General features: G+C 45.4%; 1 protein-coding gene across 7 annotated transcripts in view; it reads left to right on the plus strand.

Annotated features, from left to right (window-relative positions):
* The first annotated feature begins 424 nt into the window (after positions 1-424).
* Positions 425-17,811, plus strand: part of tdrd12 (tudor domain containing 12) — a 46,286-nt gene continuing 28,899 nt past the window's right edge. The window contains exons 1-25 of one of the 7 annotated variants that reach the window (XM_030730584.1): positions 425-490; positions 590-764; positions 1,233-1,397; positions 1,477-1,613; positions 3,824-3,943; positions 4,021-4,076; positions 4,189-4,274; positions 4,361-4,520; positions 4,892-4,950; positions 5,030-5,148; positions 5,459-5,524; positions 5,619-5,670; positions 6,058-6,083; positions 6,187-6,255; positions 7,119-7,193; positions 8,492-8,552; positions 8,771-8,878; positions 11,489-11,674; positions 11,757-11,910; positions 12,013-12,140; positions 14,307-14,498; positions 15,019-15,147; positions 15,684-15,801; positions 15,910-16,049; positions 16,915-17,132. In XM_030730584.1, the coding sequence (XP_030586444.1) occupies positions 741-764; positions 1,233-1,397; positions 1,477-1,613; positions 3,824-3,943; positions 4,021-4,076; positions 4,189-4,274; positions 4,361-4,520; positions 4,892-4,950; positions 5,030-5,148; positions 5,459-5,524; positions 5,619-5,670; positions 6,058-6,083; positions 6,187-6,255; positions 7,119-7,193; positions 8,492-8,552; positions 8,771-8,878; positions 11,489-11,674; positions 11,757-11,910; positions 12,013-12,140; positions 14,307-14,498; positions 15,019-15,147; positions 15,684-15,801; positions 15,910-16,049; positions 16,915-17,132 (2,648 nt within the window). In that variant the 5' untranslated portion in view covers positions 425-490; positions 590-740. Of the gene's footprint in view, positions 765-822; positions 946-1,232; positions 1,398-1,476; positions 1,614-3,823; positions 3,944-4,020; positions 4,077-4,188; positions 4,275-4,360; positions 4,521-4,891; positions 4,951-5,029; positions 5,149-5,458; positions 5,525-5,618; positions 5,671-6,057; positions 6,084-6,186; positions 6,256-7,118; positions 7,194-8,491; positions 8,553-8,770; positions 8,879-11,488; positions 11,675-11,756; positions 11,911-12,012; positions 12,141-14,306; positions 14,499-15,018; positions 15,148-15,683; positions 15,802-15,909; positions 16,050-16,914; positions 17,133-17,811 lie in introns of those variants that run through there. The other 6 variants (XM_030730588.1, XM_030730586.1, XM_030730587.1 and 3 more) reach the window with 6 other exon arrangements.

Consider the following 17,811-nt stretch of genomic DNA (forward strand, 5'->3'; position numbering starts at 1 on the left):
TGCATCGATTTTTTAAATGGTGAATTTCTTATCCTGAAATTTGAACCATCGAAAAATAATATGAAAATGAGACAGTGAAATTTCAGAGACTTAATTTCAGAGGCAAAAAAATTCAGATACTTTTTTTTCGGCATTAAAAAAATTCAGTGCTAGAAATTCAGTGCATTTAAAATTCAGATCCTGATGACACAAGTTTGCTTCTATAGTCTACTCATTAATGTCTATGGTTAAAATAATCTTGAAAATTCAGAGTTTTGTCTGTGCCCTTAAATTACACTTTTATACCTTCTGACTGCCCGAATATAAAAATACCACAACCATATATTAGTGAATAAAACAAACAAACAAAGACACAAACATTTTTTTTCCCTCCAACTTTATCGATGACAAATGCTGCAAGTCCGGAGCGCCCTCTAACGGTGGGACCTGGAACAGCCGCACCGTGTTCGCGCCAGTAGCTGCTGCTGCGCTTTCCCAGAAACCGGTACTGGTACGTTTTACTTGTCAGTTCGACGATTAACAAGCAGAGTAACATAGGAAAAAAATGCTTGATCTAAAATTGCGAGATTTCCGCTTCTTTTAATCGCAGGTGTGGTCTAAAATTCAGCGAAGCCGGCGAGCTAACATTAGCTTTCGCGGCTCAGCGTCAGGTTCAAACGCCGATTTTGGAGAAACGTAAATCCGATAAAAACCAACTGTTTCCTTCCAGTATTGCTGCAGTGCACCGACCAACCGAAGAAATGCTGAGAATATCTCTTCTGAAGGTAAGCCAGCCGTTAGTGGTTCCGGTTTAATTGTCTAAACGTGGTTTCAGGAGGTCGAAAAACCACCAGAGGTTCATGCTTGGTGCACAACAGAAAATTTTTATATTTAAAAACCTTTTAAAATGTAACTTTTGGCTGTTTTACTGTCTGGGAAATGTGCTTCAGGTGTCATTGAGAGAAGGTAAAACAAAATTAGTGTAAGGACAGTGAGCTGAACACTATTTTCTTTTAATTTGTCACCAAGTCCCATGTACCTGCGATTTAGAAGCTCACTTTGTTAGGTACACCTGTTCACCTGCTCCTTGATGCAACTGTCTAATCAGCCAATCACATGGCAGCATGCAGACTTGCTCAGATGACCTGCTGAAGTTAAAGCTGCGCATCAAAAGCTTTTTTTTTCTTTTACAGTGGAGTGATGGGAGCAGAGGGATGATGCATTTCAAACTGAACTTCTTGTGCTCTCTGCAGGTCGAGAACCCGTCGTGCCTCTGGGGTCGGGTCATTCGGGGTCCCGACGGCGACGCAGAGAGTCCTGAACATTACAGCAAGCTGCATCTTCAGATGAACCTCTTCTACCGTGAACCCACCCTGGATGTGCACAGGCTGAAGCCCACGCCATTGGAGGAAGGACAGGTATCACACATCAGTCACATCTTCACGCCTTCGTTGGACAGGTGATGGAGTGAGTGGATTTGTGTGTGCTTCCCATCAGGTGTGCGTGGTGTACTGGGCGGCGATGAAGTCGTGGTGCCGGGCCGTGGTGGAGTCAGTCATCATGGACTCCGTCTGCTGTCAAGCTCGCTGCCTTCTGGTCGACCACGGAGAACGAATCGTCGTCCCCTCAGAGCAGTAAGACCGGAGCAGCTCAGAAAGGAGCGCTTCCACCTCACCAGCAAACACGGCAAAACAACATCAGTGTGATAATAGTGTATACAACATATCTTTAGGCTTCATGTAAGAACATTTTCAACCTGTTATCATAAACCTTTCTGGCCTTTCCCACATCAGTGCCTCCACAGTTAATTCAGCCATCAGTTAGACTTTGTTCCTGCAGCCCATTTAAAGCAGGTCAAAGTTCTTCAGAGCAGAAGCTAATGAAACAGGCAGGATTCAGTTTATGTTGAAATGTAAATGATGATACTCATTTTTTACATCATTGATGGTCGTAACCATACTGTAAGTTTGTGGGTGAGTTTTATTCCCTGAAGTGATTCCTGCCTTTTCTAATATGATGTTAGCTTGGAGAGTGTTGATGGAGAAGGTCAGAAGGAGCTTCACTGTGGATCTTTGTGGATCCAGCGAAAGCGGACGATAGTGTAACCTACCTGTGCTTTAGGACTGCACAATGGAAAATAACATGTGACTGCACGCAGAAGAAACTGTTCTTTATGGAGCCTAGATGGTGTGAACCGTGAATGACTTGACAGGACTGGGTTCAAGTGCATCCACACACGTATTAAAGAGCTGACACCAGCCAAAATAAACAACAGAAACACACAAATACAACAGATTCACCACATTGGATCCATTTTTCTTTTTTAACTTTTATTTAGAATCACTTAAGTTCATTTCAGTGGGTGCACCTTTTTAAAGTGGTTTTTCCTTTTTGGGAGGGGGGAAAGAACAAGGTCCAAATTGCAGGGTCGAAGGGAAAAGGGTAGAAACACATACCTGTGTCCCGAAGGACGCACAAAAAAATCCTGACCTGTAAACAAGGCCGTGAAATCAGTGTTGTGTCAAAGTTTTACCCATAAGCACACTTTCAACATCAATTCAACATAAAGCGTTTCCATTTGCCGTAGCCTTTCACTTCATTTTTAAATGCTCACTCCACATCATATACAAACACAGGCTGCTTCCTGTACCACAGATCTTCCACAAACAACATCAAAATACAGAGAATGAAACAAAATGCCATTTTGGCAGGATAGCTGAATTCAAAGCGGCGTGTTTTACTAATAAAGTTTGTTTCCTGTTTTAAAGGCTGGAGCATTTTGAAATGGAACAAAATTCAAGCATTAACTCCGCTAAAAACAACCACCACAAAATACCCGTTCGTAAGTAGGTTAACTCCATCAAACCAGAAGATCACTCACTGCTGAGTAATTTTGGGAACATCATGCTGCTTTGGAGAGTGGTTCCCCCTTAAAGGTGCCACTTAGCAATGGCAGCAAATTAGGAGAGGTAACCATGTCAGCTGACGTGTGTTACGTGATACGCTTAAAGTGACACGGTTACAATAGGCTGCTGAGAGAGAACTGTGGTACTACATGAGGATGTCAGGCATGGCAGAAGAGTATGTGAGGGTGGTGCAGGACATGTATGAGGACAGACAGACAGTGGTGAGGTTCAGGGTGGGGGTGTGATTACGTCAGGGCTCTGCTCTGAGCCCCTCCTGGTTTCAGTGGTGATGGACAGGCTGACAGATGAGGTCAGGAGGAGTCTCTGTGGACTGTGATGTTTGCAGATGACGCTGATACTGCAGGTGGAGGAGAGCCTGCAGAGGTGGAGGGATGCTCTGGAGAGAGGGGGAATGGGTAGATGTGTGTGAATGACAGGTGGAAAAGTGAAGCTGCAAGGAGCAGAGAGAGTGAAGGTGGATGAGTTTAAATACCCGGGGTCAACCATCCAAAGAGAGGTGAAGAAGAGAGTGCAGCAGGGTGGAGGCCAGTGTCAGGGGTGATCTGTGACAGAAGGAGAGCAGCCGGAGTGAAAGGGAAGGTTTCCAGGATGGCAGTGAGACCTGCTGTGATGGAGGCAGATGATACTGTGGCGCCCCCTACAGGGAACAGCCGAGGGAAGAAGGAGAATATTTATCTTTATTTTCTTCGTCTTTAGATGATGATCTGTGGGGAGCACTGATGAGGTCCTTCAAAGCAGGTGGTGATGCTGTACGTGAGCTGGATGAAGATGCTGAGGGAGAGAGCTGCTCTCCATGAAATGTTATATGTTTCTTTGTCAAATATTTACCTGCTTATCTTTGAGGCAGACCTGTCAGGTGTGTGTGTTTGAGCTTTGAATCTATTCGGTTTGGTTTTAACTCGGTCTCCCTCCAAAAGGATCCGGGTAGCGATGGAGAACTTCCTTCAGCTGCCTTTCTGGGTGAGAAGGTTCCACCTGGCGGGCATCAAACCAACAACCCTGCGAGTGTCTGTGTTTGAGGAGAAGGCAGAGCTCAGGTAAGACGAGTTCGTCTCATGTGTTTCAGAAGCTGCAGTGGGTGCAGGTTTCTACATGTTTTTCTGTCCGTCTGCAGGCCGTCGGCTCAGTGGGACAGCTCAGCCACGCTCTACCTGCACAGCCTGCTGCGAGGTGAGTGACACGGCTGCTGCTTTAACAGCTTTATCATTAGAGTTGATGTTTTGGTGACTTCACATGTGAGATTCGACGTGTCTGTAAGCTTCACCGATCTTTGGTTTCAAAGCATCGACCCACACGGAGGCCGTGCTGCTTGAATCTGAGTCAGACTCCACCGCCCTTGAGCTTTACCTGACCGCTGGTGACATCAAGGTGAACTTTGACCTGTAAGCATTTATTTGGACACAGACTTTTGCACAGATGTGATCATGTTCGTATCAACTTTTTTTTTTAAACAGATCTGTGTGAACGATGACCTGGTGGTGAAGAAGTTTGCCTATTACAGTACAAAATCAGGCGGCCTGGAGGACTGGGACCGACTTCCTGCCATGCTGTCCTCGAGCATCTTAACCCAGACCGTCTCAAACAAGCCGACGGCACAAACCCAACCTCCTCCTGGTAAACAGAAATCTCACTGCTCTCAGCACACAGTTTTTCCTCATCTAGCAGTTTGTGCCACATGGGTCCATCCACTGCGGTGGCCCCTCTGGAAATAAAGACCCAGTCAGAAGCACCTGTTAATTTATATTGATGCTTAACATCTCCCTTTCTTCACAATTAGCTAGTTCTCTACTTTGTGCTGTTAGCAGGTGTGTAAGTTAAGTTTTTAAATGTCAGGTTGAGGTGTGGGCCGCTGCAGCACCTCGGTCTGCTGCTGTGCTCGCGATCATCGTTCGCTCCACGAGCCGGTCTGGGCCGAGCCAGCTGTCGGGCAGAGGGTGCACTTTCTCTTTCAGGTGACTGTACCAGTGCTCGTGTTTGTTTCTCAGATCAGCAGAGTCCACCAGCAGGGGCAGGTGATTGGCTTACAGCTCCCTCCCAACCTCAGGTATGCCTCCCTGCTTTCTCACTGACTTTATAAAATAAAACGTCTTCATGCACTAAACTCTGACTTCTCTGTTCTTTAGACTGAGCAACACAAGCCGGTGAACCTTGAAGGTGATTGTTGGTCAAAGCTCACAGAACAACAGCTGTTTTCAAGCAGCCAATCAAAGAGCGGCTCAGACACTAGTGCTGCTGCAGAGAGGTGAGCGCTCGTTCAGTTTACTGCAGAGTTGTGATTAAAATGCATAAAGAGGGTGGGTGCCTGTGGCACTAATCGGAAGGTTGGTGGTTCGATTCCTGGCTGCTCCAGGCTGCATGCCAAAGTATCCTTGGGCAAGATACTGAACCCCATGTTGCTCTCCGATGTAATGCATGTGAATGGTAGACAGTAACACTTGACTTGTATGAATGAGTGTGAATGGGTGAATGTAAACGTGTGTCAGTGCTTTGAGTGCTCAGTCAGAGGAGAAGACTAGTCTGTTTACCATAAAGAGCCTATTTTCATGTTTCAGCGACTCATCAGAGGACATGGGCTCGTCTCTGGCTGCATCTCTCACTGAAAAACTGCACCTGTTCAGGTGAGACTTGGCTGCAGTCCCAAATCTCCATCACACATTTGACCCCGTCGTGTCTGACAGGCTGTTGCTGAGAGTGCTCCTCCCCTCCCCGCAGGTTCCTAAAGTTTCTGAATCCCGGCAGCAGCTACGAGCCGGCTGCTCCCAGCGTGAGTGCATTTTCTAACACGTTACCTCTGCAGGGGCCGGCCGCACCAGCAGGTCTGCACTGAGCCTGGTCCTAACGGCTGAATCTGCCTTTAACGGTAGTTCGAACCTCACCGGCCCAGCAGGGGCGTGCTGATTAAATGTACACGTGTCTGTTGCCTGCAGCACGCGGCGTGTCACTGACGTGGAAAATAAGAATCAGAAACCGTTGACGTGACGAGTGACAGTGCTGCAGGTTTGCTGCGCCTGACTGAGGCTGCTGTTGGGTCTGACTCGGGACTGGGTGCAGACCCTGTTGGTGCAGCTGGACTCGAGCGACTGCTTCAGACTGCGATTCTTCTGTAACGAAGCTCACTTGGTTAAAAAGCCTGTTTGTTTTTTTCTTGCAGGACGAGGAGGCGTTGCTCCTGATGAGGTGAAGATCGATTCTGTCTTTACTCCAAATATGATGATGATGTTATTTAAGCTGCTTGTTTTCTTTGGTTGTTACGCTCCTCACTGACTGCCGTCTTTTTCAGCAGTGGAAAAACTGGAGCTGAGAAGCTTCAGAGCAGTCAGGCCGAGTATTTGGCAGATGAAGAGGGAAGGTCAGTACTCTGCACGAGTACGTGCTAACTGGTAGAAAAAACCTCAAACGGGAATGCAAGTACTCTTTGGAGTACTTTATAGTACAACAACAGGACCTAATTTATTATGTTGTTTTTGGAGTGGAACATTTGCGGTTCTGTGGGTTTTTTAATTTTTTTGTTTTTCATTCTTGGACTTTAATAAAGATTCACTGTAAAAATAATTTATAGTTATGTGATGCTTTTGTGGAGCCACTTTTCTGTTTAGCTGCTCCATCTTTAACCCTTTATATCCCAGCAGAATTCATTAGACTGCTCCACATTCCTGAGAATTCCCAAAGAAAGGGGAATTCTGATAACATTTTAAACACCTAAATATAGCTTAAAAAATATTGAAAATGTCAGGTATAGGTTAGCTTTAATTTAAAGATCACAGACATGTACCTGTGTGTTGTTAAATAAATGGACACTGACGGTGTAGTTGTGTACTGCACTCCTCTGTTGTGACTTTCTCCTTCTCCCAAACGCTCAGCGTGCTGGTTGGGGGATACGTAGCTGAAAATTTCTGTCATAAATACAGTCGGAGGTATCAGAGGGTCTGATCCGACCCCCTGGGTGAGTTTATAAAGTGTGGAAATTACAGAGGATGGAGGCATGTGGAGGTCGTCAGAGGTTTGAATCTTCATCATTGGTTTTAGAGTCTTCTTATTTACCGGCGATCTGCCGAACCACAGCTGCTCTTTGTTTACCGGTCTGACCCAGTATAACATACAGCCCAGTTAAGGTCACACTGGGCTGTATGTGAATAAAGATGCTTTAGGCTGTCAGATGGAAAGTTTAGTGTTGTGTTTCTAAGTGTTTGCTTCTTGTCCTTTTCCCCTCAGCGGTTCCAGTAGGTCTGTAGAGTCAGCACAGGCGGATGAGCCCCCGAGGAGCGAAGAGGACCGGGCCTGTTCACGGTGAGCGCCACCTGTTCCCTCTCAGGAGGCAGTGATGCACATCAGCCTGTTCAAAAAGTATGTGACAGGAGAAGATAGTGCTCAATATTATGATGTGCATATTGACCATACAGCTCCTGTGTCTTCATGCTTTTATGGAGCCACTGAGACCTGTAATTATGTGTTATAGACTTTGTGCTTTAGGGGATTCTTGCTACCTAAAGATGCTGCTGCAGGAGGCTGGTGGGGGGTTTGAAATTGTATTAAATGCACGTGATGGTCGGGAGCTTGAAAAAAGGCGACCTCTCATCAGTTCTGAACTGAAGAAGCCTTTCGGATGAGAGCGAGAAACTTAAAGAAGTCCAGTCGCCTTTTTTTTTTTCAAGCTCCAGAGACGACCGTGACCTGGAAGAACCCACATAGACCTGCACATGATCAAAATACCACTGATTGGCTGAGGTAGCAGGCATGCTAATCATTCCTTTGGGTTTGCTTGTGATATACACTCACTGGCCACTTCATTAGGTATACCTGTTCAACTGCTTGTTAACAAATATCTGATCAGCCAGTCATATGCCACCATGTGATTGGCTGATTAGTGAGCAGCTGATCTCTGGGAGAAAATGCATGAACATCAAAGGAGAATGAGCCGACCGCTTTGAGCTGATAGGAAGGCAGCAGCAATTCAAATGACCACTCGTTATAGCCGAGGTCTGCAGAAGAGCATCTCTGAGCATTGAAGCAGATGGGCTACAGCAGCAGAAGACCACACCAGGTGCTGCTCCTGTCAGCTAACAACAGGAAACTGAGGCTACAGTTCACACAGACTCACCAAAACTGAACAGCAGTAGACTGGAGAAACACTGCCAGGTCTTAATGGGGTGGGGGGTGTTTCCTTGGCACACTTTGAGCCTTTTAGAACCAACTGGGTATCGTTTAAACACCACAGCTTACCTAAGTATGGTTACTGATCATGTCCATCCCTGACCACAAGGTACCAAGCTTTTAGTGACTGCTTCCAGTCACAGATCATCTCATACTGGTTTCTTGAGCATGACAGTGAGGTCACTGCACTGAAATGGCCTCCACAGTCAGCAGATCTCAGTCCAACAGGGACCACAGTTTCTCAGCACCTTGTTGAATCTGTATTACAAAGAATTAAGGCAGCTCTGAAGGCAAAGTAACCAGTAACTGGCACGGTGTACCTAATGAAGTGGCTGGTGAGTATGGTACCATGTCGGGGGTAAGGCATCCTGTTGCATCCAGATTGCTTGATTGAAGGAGTTTCTTAATGTTTGTGACTGCTGTGTGTGATGCAGGTTTTTGGAGTGGTTGAACCCAGATTCTCTGAACCCAGATCCTGACCCCGAAGACGCTGTGGTAGGTTTACACAGACACCTCTCAGCTTTACAGGCAAAAAGTATACAGTTCACCAAACCAAGAAAGAGTTTCAGCTCTTAGAAAACACACGAGTGAATACCTCTAGTTGATGTGTTGATTATTTCAGGCAAAATGGAGGAAAAAAAACGATTGGTGTTTGTCCTGCTGTTATGCTCACAGCTCCTGATCTTATTTAACACATTTGTCTTTGTCCCCAGGTTTCTCCCACTGCCCCCAGGACGAGTGGGATTCTGGTGCATTCTGCCTTCCCAGTGGAGCCCTGGAGCAGCCTGGATGATGCCCCCATCGCAGACCCGCTCCGCTGGGTAAATGAGAACTCACTTTGAGGTTGTATGATGCTCTTTATACAGGGTAGGAAAGCTGATGTGTCCATTCAGGTAATGTTGTAAAGATGTTTTTACTGATAATAACATTCTTGGTTCTGACAAAACAAAAACAGGACAAAAATGTTACTGTGGCTTAAAAAAACATACAAATAAAGTTGTTGTTAATTTCATAATTATTTTCTTTCCATCTGGAGTTGTAAATGCCATAGACTGTATTTAAAAGATGGACACAGCTTGAGCTGAGCATTTTTTTAAGTTTTTGAAACCAAAGGTGTGTGTGTGTGTGTGTGTGTGTGTGTGTGTGTGTGTGTGTGTGTGTGTGTGTGTGTGTGTGTGTGTGTGAATCCAGTAAGATTTCACACCGTAAACTCACCAGTTATGGATCGAGTGATTTGAGACTTTTATACGACCAGATTTATTGATGAACTCAGAGTCGCCGCCTCCTGCTGGCCATTAAGAAGAATGCATGTTTAAGGCAGTTTTCAGACCCAGGAGCTGTGCCAGTGCCACACAAACACAGCAAGGCACCGGGTTGCTAGCACCGTGCTCTGTTGACACTCAACATTATCAGGCACCAAAAACACGTTCTCTTTGGGCTTCACAGCCCGGCCAAAAACAGGGTCAGCACCTGGACTTAACTAAGCAAACAGGTAAGAGGCTTCCATTAGATCAGGGCTGTCGAACTCAATCACAGAACGGGCCAAAAATGCAAACACATTCTTAGTCGTGGGCCAAACAGGATTAACATTTATTGAACATCTAAAACTGAATATATTTTAATCAGCAATATGAATTTGAATGGTCATAATAAAGTAACTTTTTCCTCAACACATTAGGCTCCAGCCCCCCGCAACCCTGAACAGGATAAATGGAAGAGGATGGATGGATGGACATTAAATAAAATATAAAATTATATTTTTCTCAAAAATAACATCAGGAAAAATGAGAATATTTAAAACTGTGGAACATTTGCAAGTGCTTCAGATAAAAACTTTCCATGAACTGACAGATTTCCTCATCCCACCTGTGTGATCAGGCACATCACCAAATTCAGAAGCTGTTTCCTCCAGAAAGACTGAAACTGCCAGTGATTTAAACCTTTCCCTCGTATAGAGTTTGCTGTCTGTGTTGCAGTGATTATGGCGCGTTGTGTCTTCAGGACTTTGCTGCACAGCGTGTCCTGCTGTGTGACGCAGTGATGCGCTGTCAGCTCACCTGCGCAGGTCTCCCTCTGCATCTTTTCCTGCATCCGTGCCACAATTTCACTCTTGTCCCCGCACATCGCGGGCGGGAAAAAGAGACTCAGGTTTACCTCTGATGTCAGCGATCAGGTCCTCTGCCTCCCACCTGTTTTCAGAGTCCACTTTTCATTTGACAGGTTTGACACCTGTGTGTTAGATGATCACCGTAGTGATTAACATGTTTGACTGGGAACGGGTTATTTAACCCTGGCGCAGTAAATAGCTTCTCATTTCTTAAGCAGCCATGTTGGAAGTCATGTGGTCATGGAGATGTTACTCTGGTTTAGAAGGTCCAGTTATTGGCCTTCATCAAGCAAAGAAACATCCAAGGAGAGGCTGGAAGTACAAAGACTGGATGAAGAGGGCAGAAGTCATGAACGATCGTGATCAGAGGTCACTAAATGTTTGGTGAAATGAAACCGACTGGTTAAAAAACGAAGGCTTCAGTTTGTGAGGGCGCATAAAGATTTGACTGGTGGTCCAGACTGAACCTGTTCTGCAGTGATGGACGCTGCAGCGTAAGAAGACGGGTGGATGAAGGGGTGCACCCATCATGCCTGAGCCTGTGGGGGCACTGGGGGCGTTTCAGTCGGTCGGGTGTTACAGAGTTACGAGTGTTACGAGTCCAAAGACTGAGGTCAGCTGATAACTGAATATACAGATGATGTTTTTAAAGTCAGTGGATTATTTTGTTTGCTGATGCCACCTCCAGGAAAGAGTGTGAGACATCATTTTCACACGTGGATCGGCCACAGAGTCCAGACCTCAACCCCACTGAGGGTCTCTGGGACGTGCTAGAGAAGACTTAACACGAGGTGTTGGCAAAAACCGTGACTGCAGCTGTGGACTGAAGCACATGTTGTGGCGTTGCTTTAGCTTATTCAAATGCCTGCTGCATTACTGACTTTTATCATGAACCATTCAGCGTATGATACTAATCACTATTCATGTCTTGTTTCTGCAGCAGATTATAATCGTCCCACGCTGGGTCTCAGTACATACAAAAGGGCCCCGAGAAACACATTCAGTTATTGTAAATATTTACTGAGTCACTTTAACACAGAACTGAACACTCATGTTATTGTTCTGCCTTCCCATATTTCAGTGCCAGCCTCCATCTGCCCAGCCCCCCCGTCACTGCTGTTTAACCTCTGTCTGAGTTTCACACTCAGTAGAAAAGGTGGATGTGGCCACCACGATACATTTTAAAGCCTCCGTGTTGAGGCAGGAGTAACCATGGATGAAGGAGAAGGTGTAGTGAGATGGCCTCAAGTGGACATCGGAGGAACTGCGGTTTTTGGCACTTGTGCCGTTTTGCTGCTTCTCACAGTGACCTGTTTGTCTCCAGGTGTTGCGGCAGAAGCAGTACAGGGCTTTGACTCAAGCTGACTGTTACAGCTGGCCAGCTGTGGCTCGAGGATGCAACACCATCATTATCTCCAACAGTGCAGACCAGCCACTCAGCTACCTCTCCCCCCTCCTCACCCACATACTGCTAAACTCCGTCTTCACCTCCCACACCTCCAGCTCAGGGGTGAGTGCAGTAACGCCAGGCAGGAAGCATGGATGAACTCTGCTTCTAATAACCTCAACCCTTGATACTGATGTTTTTGCAGCCCATAGCTGTGCTGCTGTGTCTGGGCTGGGAGAAGGTCCAAGCTGTTTATGACCTGCTGGAGGCGCGCAAGGTCTCCCAAAACCTCCACCCCACAACTGTGCTCCTGGGCGTCGGCAAAGATGAGGCCAAGAGTGTCAAGATCCCCAAAAACTGTGAGTAGAGCTCAACTTGAGTTATTCTCAATTTGTTAAGTGGTCAGTAAATGATTTAAGTCCTGAGTAACAATGACTGTTTTCTAATCTTACTTGTACCAGGCCTGCTGTTGATATCCACTCCTTTCAGTCTGGTCCGTCTGCTGTCCTGTCACTGCTTCCTGTTCCTCCGGCTGTACCACCTGGTGCTAGACGAGGCTGACCAGCTCTTTACTCATGCTCCAGATGAGGTGACCACATATGATTGCAGAGGGCTGTTTAAAAATGATCCCATCATAGTCGGCGTTTTTTCTCAGGACTTTATTCTGACATTTTGTTGCAAGTTCTGGAAAGCAAACTGAGAGTTTCTGGTGGAAAAATTATCTTTGCACAAGTGTAAATGTGCACACATCACTTCAGTTTTTAGGTCAGTTTTGGTAGGCGGGACAGGATAACTTAAAGTCATATTTAATAAAACTTGGCAGAGGTGTTAACGAAGACTTGCAGGGAGCAAAAGGCGGCGGGATAATTGAGGTAAGAATCCAGCAAAAGAATTCCAAATAATGGCAGGATGAATCCAAAATGGTAATTCAAAGTACAATGTGGAGAGATACAGAAAAGGCAGACTGGTGGTTGGTGCAGCAGCCTAAGCAGAGAAGCCCAGGCCTCCCTCTCTCCAGCCGGCTCATCCGGGCGAACTCCGAGGCGTTCCCAGGCTACCTGAGAGATATAATCTCTCCAGCGTGTCCTGGATCTGCCCCGAGGCCTCCTCCTGGTAAGATATGCCTGGAACACCTCACCCATGAGGCACCCTAGTCACCCTGAACCAGCTCCGTTGGCATCTTTCGATGTGGAGGGGCCTCTCCCGAATGGGCGCACTCCTCATCCTATCTCTAAGGGAGAGGCCAGCCACCCTTTGGAGGAGTTTCTGTCACTTGTATTCACGATCTCGTTCTTTTGGTCCCAAAGCTCATGGCCACAGGTGAGGGTGGGGGTGTAGATCGACCAGTAAACTCAGCTCTCTCTTCACCACGACTGACCTGACGTGGCTCCGCCTACAAATTCTGTCCATAAAAATTATGAATGGAATTGCTGTCACAGGTGTTGGGTGTTTTGTGTGTGTCCATCACACAGCGAGTGGTTCAGAACAGTTACAACAGTTTTGGATTTTAGTTTTAGTTTTCTGAGCAGTTTTTTATTAGTTTTTATTTTTGGTTTAAAGCTTAGTTTTTGTTAGTTTTAGTTTTTCATACTTTGTCAGGTGCAAGAGTGACTATTGTGTAATAAAAACTCCACAAAAGATACCTTTTAAAAACTGTATTCAACAACCAAATGTTCACAGACAGCAGCACTGTGTGCTAAATGTGTGTAATATTAAGGACACACATGAACATCAACAGGGAGAAACAACGAAAAACATGAACTCCAAACTCAATAAACTCTACAGTAAACTTCAGCATCAGTGCAGCAGATTAACAACACCTGCATGTGGTGTTTGACAAAAACAAACTCTTTGAAGGAGTCAAATGTCAAATCCAGCTGCATCCTGACCACCTGATGCTGCTTCTGTTTTGGAGCTAGCTTGGTTAGATGCTCGCTAATTAGCCTTCAGGGTCTCTGCGGCCTCTGTACACAACCTACAGAAATGTCTGCATTTGTGCTTGTGTAGCTGGATTGTGCGTGTTAATTACCCTGTAGTTGTGTGTCCCTGTCTGTTCTCAGCTGGACTTTGGTGTGGGTGGTTTTTCTGCCTGAGAAGTGTTCCACACATTTTTCATCATCCACAACAACACACTCACTTCTGTCCCGCTATCGTACTCAAACAAAAATAAACAAAAACATATGACATAGGACTCTGCTGCTTTCTCAGCAGACCGCTGCCATTACTTTTCAGACCAGCGCGGTGCACGCACACACACACACACACACACACGTGCACACAGTTGCTGTATTTGTGCTTCTGGCTTAAACTGCTAGAGCGGAAAAAAATGATTTCATATCAATCCACAAGGCTTTTAAATAAAATCATGAAAACAAAAGTAATTTTATCTGTAATTTCAGTTTGTTTTAGTTAGTTTTGTAAACCCACAAAATAGGGGGCATTGGAAAGGAGTAAATGGGAGGGGCAGCTCAGGTTGAGCAGTGTGGACAGACCAAATGCAGCAGGTTAACGGGGACAGGTGAAAGCAGTCTGCACAGGCCAGTCACACAGCTGGGAAAACAATGGAAAACAGAAAGTACAACGAAACACAAAAAACAGGAAGAACACGGCACGTTTTCAGGCCTAGTTTTTAGACTGTTGGTTTGTTTGGATGGAAGAAAACATTTTGACGTGGTTTGTTTTTACTGACCCACGTGGCCTCAAACCTGAAACACTCCTCTGTGTGTTCCTGTGAAAACGAATGTTCTCCTGTCAGATGGAAACCATCCTGCAGCACTTCCAGAAGGTGACCTCCAGCGAGGAAAACGCTTCCTGTCCCCAGCAGCTGGTTGCCGTAGCAAAAAGATGGACCAGTCACATGGAGGGTTTGTTATCCAGTTACATGCCGTACCCCAGCGTTGTCATAACCGTCCCAGAGGAAGCTGCTCTCTATGGTAACGTTCAGCAGGTCAGTGAAAACATTAAGCTGCTGTCACCATAAGCTGCCCTGTTCAAATTCGGGTGTGGTCTCTTACCATTTTTTGGGCTTTGGTGTTAATTACCAGTAAATAAATGAAGCTTTGCCAGGAAAGAGACAAACTCAGCACACGTGAGTCAAAGTTGATGTCTCTGCATGTTCTCACACTGCATCGATGCTCTCTCCCACCGGCTTCTCCCCCACTGAGTGCAGCACATAGTTCCTGTGTAAGGAGAGCAGAATGTCATGCAAAGATTTATTTTTAGTCAGATTTATTCATTTTTGGCCAGAGGTTCTTTGGGGAAAAAGATCTGCTAAAGGGGTTTGTAACACAATCATCTGAACTGAAAAGTGTCTGTGCTGCTGTGAGTGAGGAGGATGTCAGAAACCAGTTGGAGAACCACTGATGCATTCAAAAACTGTTATCTGTGTGATGCAGAGTGAAGGATAAACAGTTGTCAGTGGGTACAGTATAACCTGATCATTTCATTGACTTTTTTCCTTCCTGCAGATCATCGTCATGACTCTGGAGAGCAATAAGATCTCAGGCCTGTTGGGAACGTTGGCTCTCAACTCCGACGTCACCCAGAAGACGCTCATCATAGTAAACTCTATTCAGGAGGTCGAGGATGTGTTCAAGGTGACACCAGCTTCATTTTACGGCCCAGTACACAAACACATCAACCGTTATATTAAAGTCTGGAAAGGAAATATGTACTTCCTTGTTATTTAAATAAGGATAATAATAATGATGATGAATGTATCTGGTGAAAAAGATGTAAAAGAGTTTTCACAGGAGATCGTACAGACTGTGAAGTCCACCCTTACTGCTTCTGTAGGTGTTAAAAGCCAGGTGCTGCAAACCAGATACACTCTATTAAAGTAGTTAGTATGCTTAAGGTTAAAGGTCATGGCGGTACAGACTGAACAGGTCTGGCTGTTTGGAAGGGCTGCAGCAGAAAGCCTCTTCTCTCCCAAAGAACGTGGCAGCACAGCTCAGGTCTGCAAAGCTGCATCTGATTAGTTCTCAGTAACATCCAAATAAAATCCTAAACTTTCAGCCTGTGCAGACAGTTCTCCTCGGTACTCACAGGAACTGAACTGGATGCTTAATTAAAGTAAACATGATTATTTTGATTAAATTGACCCTCCTGATTTTTTTTTTCCTTCCTTCAGGCTGTGAGCAGCAGGTCAGTTTTCTGCCTCAAGATCCAAGAGGGGTTAACCCACGAGATCGACTTTGTGATCCAGCAGTGGGAGAAGGACATCGACCCCGGGACTCACGTCATTCTGGGTAAACTGAATAGATTTCTCAAGCTGCTCAGATGGAGAACATTAACGTGAATGCAATCAGTGCAGCTGTCCCTTTTTGTTTTTCCTTTGTTTGACCTTTGACCTTTAGTGACCACCAACGATTGTCTGAAGTCTCTGGGCATCAGAGATGCAACGTGTGTCATCCACTACAGTTTCCCCTCTTCTCCCAAGCTGTTCGGCATCCGACTCTTCTGCATGGTCGAAAACTTCAGAAACCTCTCAACACGAGTAAGAAGGAGCTCAGGAAGCACTTGATTAGTTACACCTGTGTACACCTGCTCATTCAGGTGATGCAGTGTGTGAAGTCCTGCAGCTACACAACAAGAGCTTCAGTCGCCGCTCACGCAAACATCCAAACATCCAAACAGGACAAATGTGGTTGTTTGAGTATTTAAGATCAGAGCACAGGTGTCATGCCACAACGGCCTGACACAACATTAAAAATTAACATTGATTATCTCGTCCTGACATTTATCTCTGCAAACTCCTCAAGAACATTGAGAGGAACATGACAGAGAACCCATCCATGAGCACCGCCTCGAGATTACTCAGAGTTTAAAAGGTACAGATTGGTGTGACACCACCCCGACATCCTCAGCCACCACCCAAAATACATGTCAGGCACAGAATGAGGTTGAGGATGATTTTCAAAAATTCAAGTGGTCATTAAGTTTTAAAAAAAAAAAAAAAAAAGAACGATTTAGACGACTCTTTTTCTTCATTTAAATTCCACATTTTTCCCTTGTTTTTACTGATGCCTGTTAGAATGTAACCAAGTAACAGGAAGCTCGGTAACCCTCAGCTTTTTGGGGGGTTACTGCGAGGAATTGTTGGCAAGACGACCTCAGTGACCTGGAGGCAAAACATGGAGTTCAAAGGTCTGTGCTGTGTGTGGGAGAATATCTTCTCAGTGCACTTTGTGCTCTGAGGTCTGAGGATTGCTGCTGACCGTGGGCGTGTGATCGCCTGTTTTAATGCAAAGGGAGGCCCAACAATACGGTGTTCCTAATAAAGTGCTCACTGCGTGTCACTGATAAGCACATGTTTGAGGCCCTGGATGAAGTTTGTATTCTTCTCTGCACACTGCCCTCAGAATCCAACACAGAGCTGCCATCAGGTCACCAGGTCAGTGCTGCTCATCTCAGAGAAGAACGCTCGCCACGTCAACGAAGTTCTGCGCTACCTGAGACGGACGAATGCCCTCCTCCCCCCTGATTTGCTGACCTTCGCCCAGGGGGTACGTGTGGCACGCGAAGGCCAGAAGATGGACCGCCCCCTCTGCAGCTACCTGAAGAGCTTTGGTGTCTGCAGGTCTGCCTTCTCACATCTTCAAATAATGATTCACTGCTCTGCTGTTTGAATTAGTATATTTCTGTGTGAAGTTTCATCTCTGTTTCATAGGGATGGGAATCGAGAACCGGTTCTTGTAGAGAACCAGTTCCCAGTAATTCAATTCCTTGGAATCGTTAGGTGGCAAAAGTACTGACATTCTGTACTTAAGTAGAAGTACAAGTACTTGTGTTAAAAAATACTTTGGTAAAAGTCGAAGTACTGGTTCAACTTCTTTACTTAAGTAAAAGTAAAAAAGTACAGGCTCTGAAATGTACTCAAAGTAAGAGAGTAAAAGTAGTTCTTTGGAGGACGTTTCTACCTGCTATTTTTCTGTAAAGCTAAAAAAACCTCATTATATATTATTGTAATAATATTATTGTAATAATATAAAATAATATTACATGAGAATACAAACGTTATTCCAATCTAAATTTTAATCCTAATGAATGCTCTCAGCTTGAATCTGTTCTGTAGGACACAAACTGTTAAAGGGAATTTAAACACAGCTCTGTTCTCTGTGTCCTCCATAGCAGAGGGTGACTGTGCCTCCACCTAAACACCAACATGAGGATACTCAGGGGTTACAGTGGGATTCAGAAGGTGGAGGAACCCTAAGATCAGCTGTAGTGGCTCTGCATGGGGAGAAGAATCACAGCTT

This window comes from Archocentrus centrarchus, chromosome 6 (genome assembly GCF_007364275.1).
Source record: "Archocentrus centrarchus isolate MPI-CPG fArcCen1 chromosome 6, fArcCen1, whole genome shotgun sequence".
Lineage (NCBI taxonomy): Eukaryota > Metazoa > Chordata > Actinopteri > Cichliformes > Cichlidae > Archocentrus > Archocentrus centrarchus.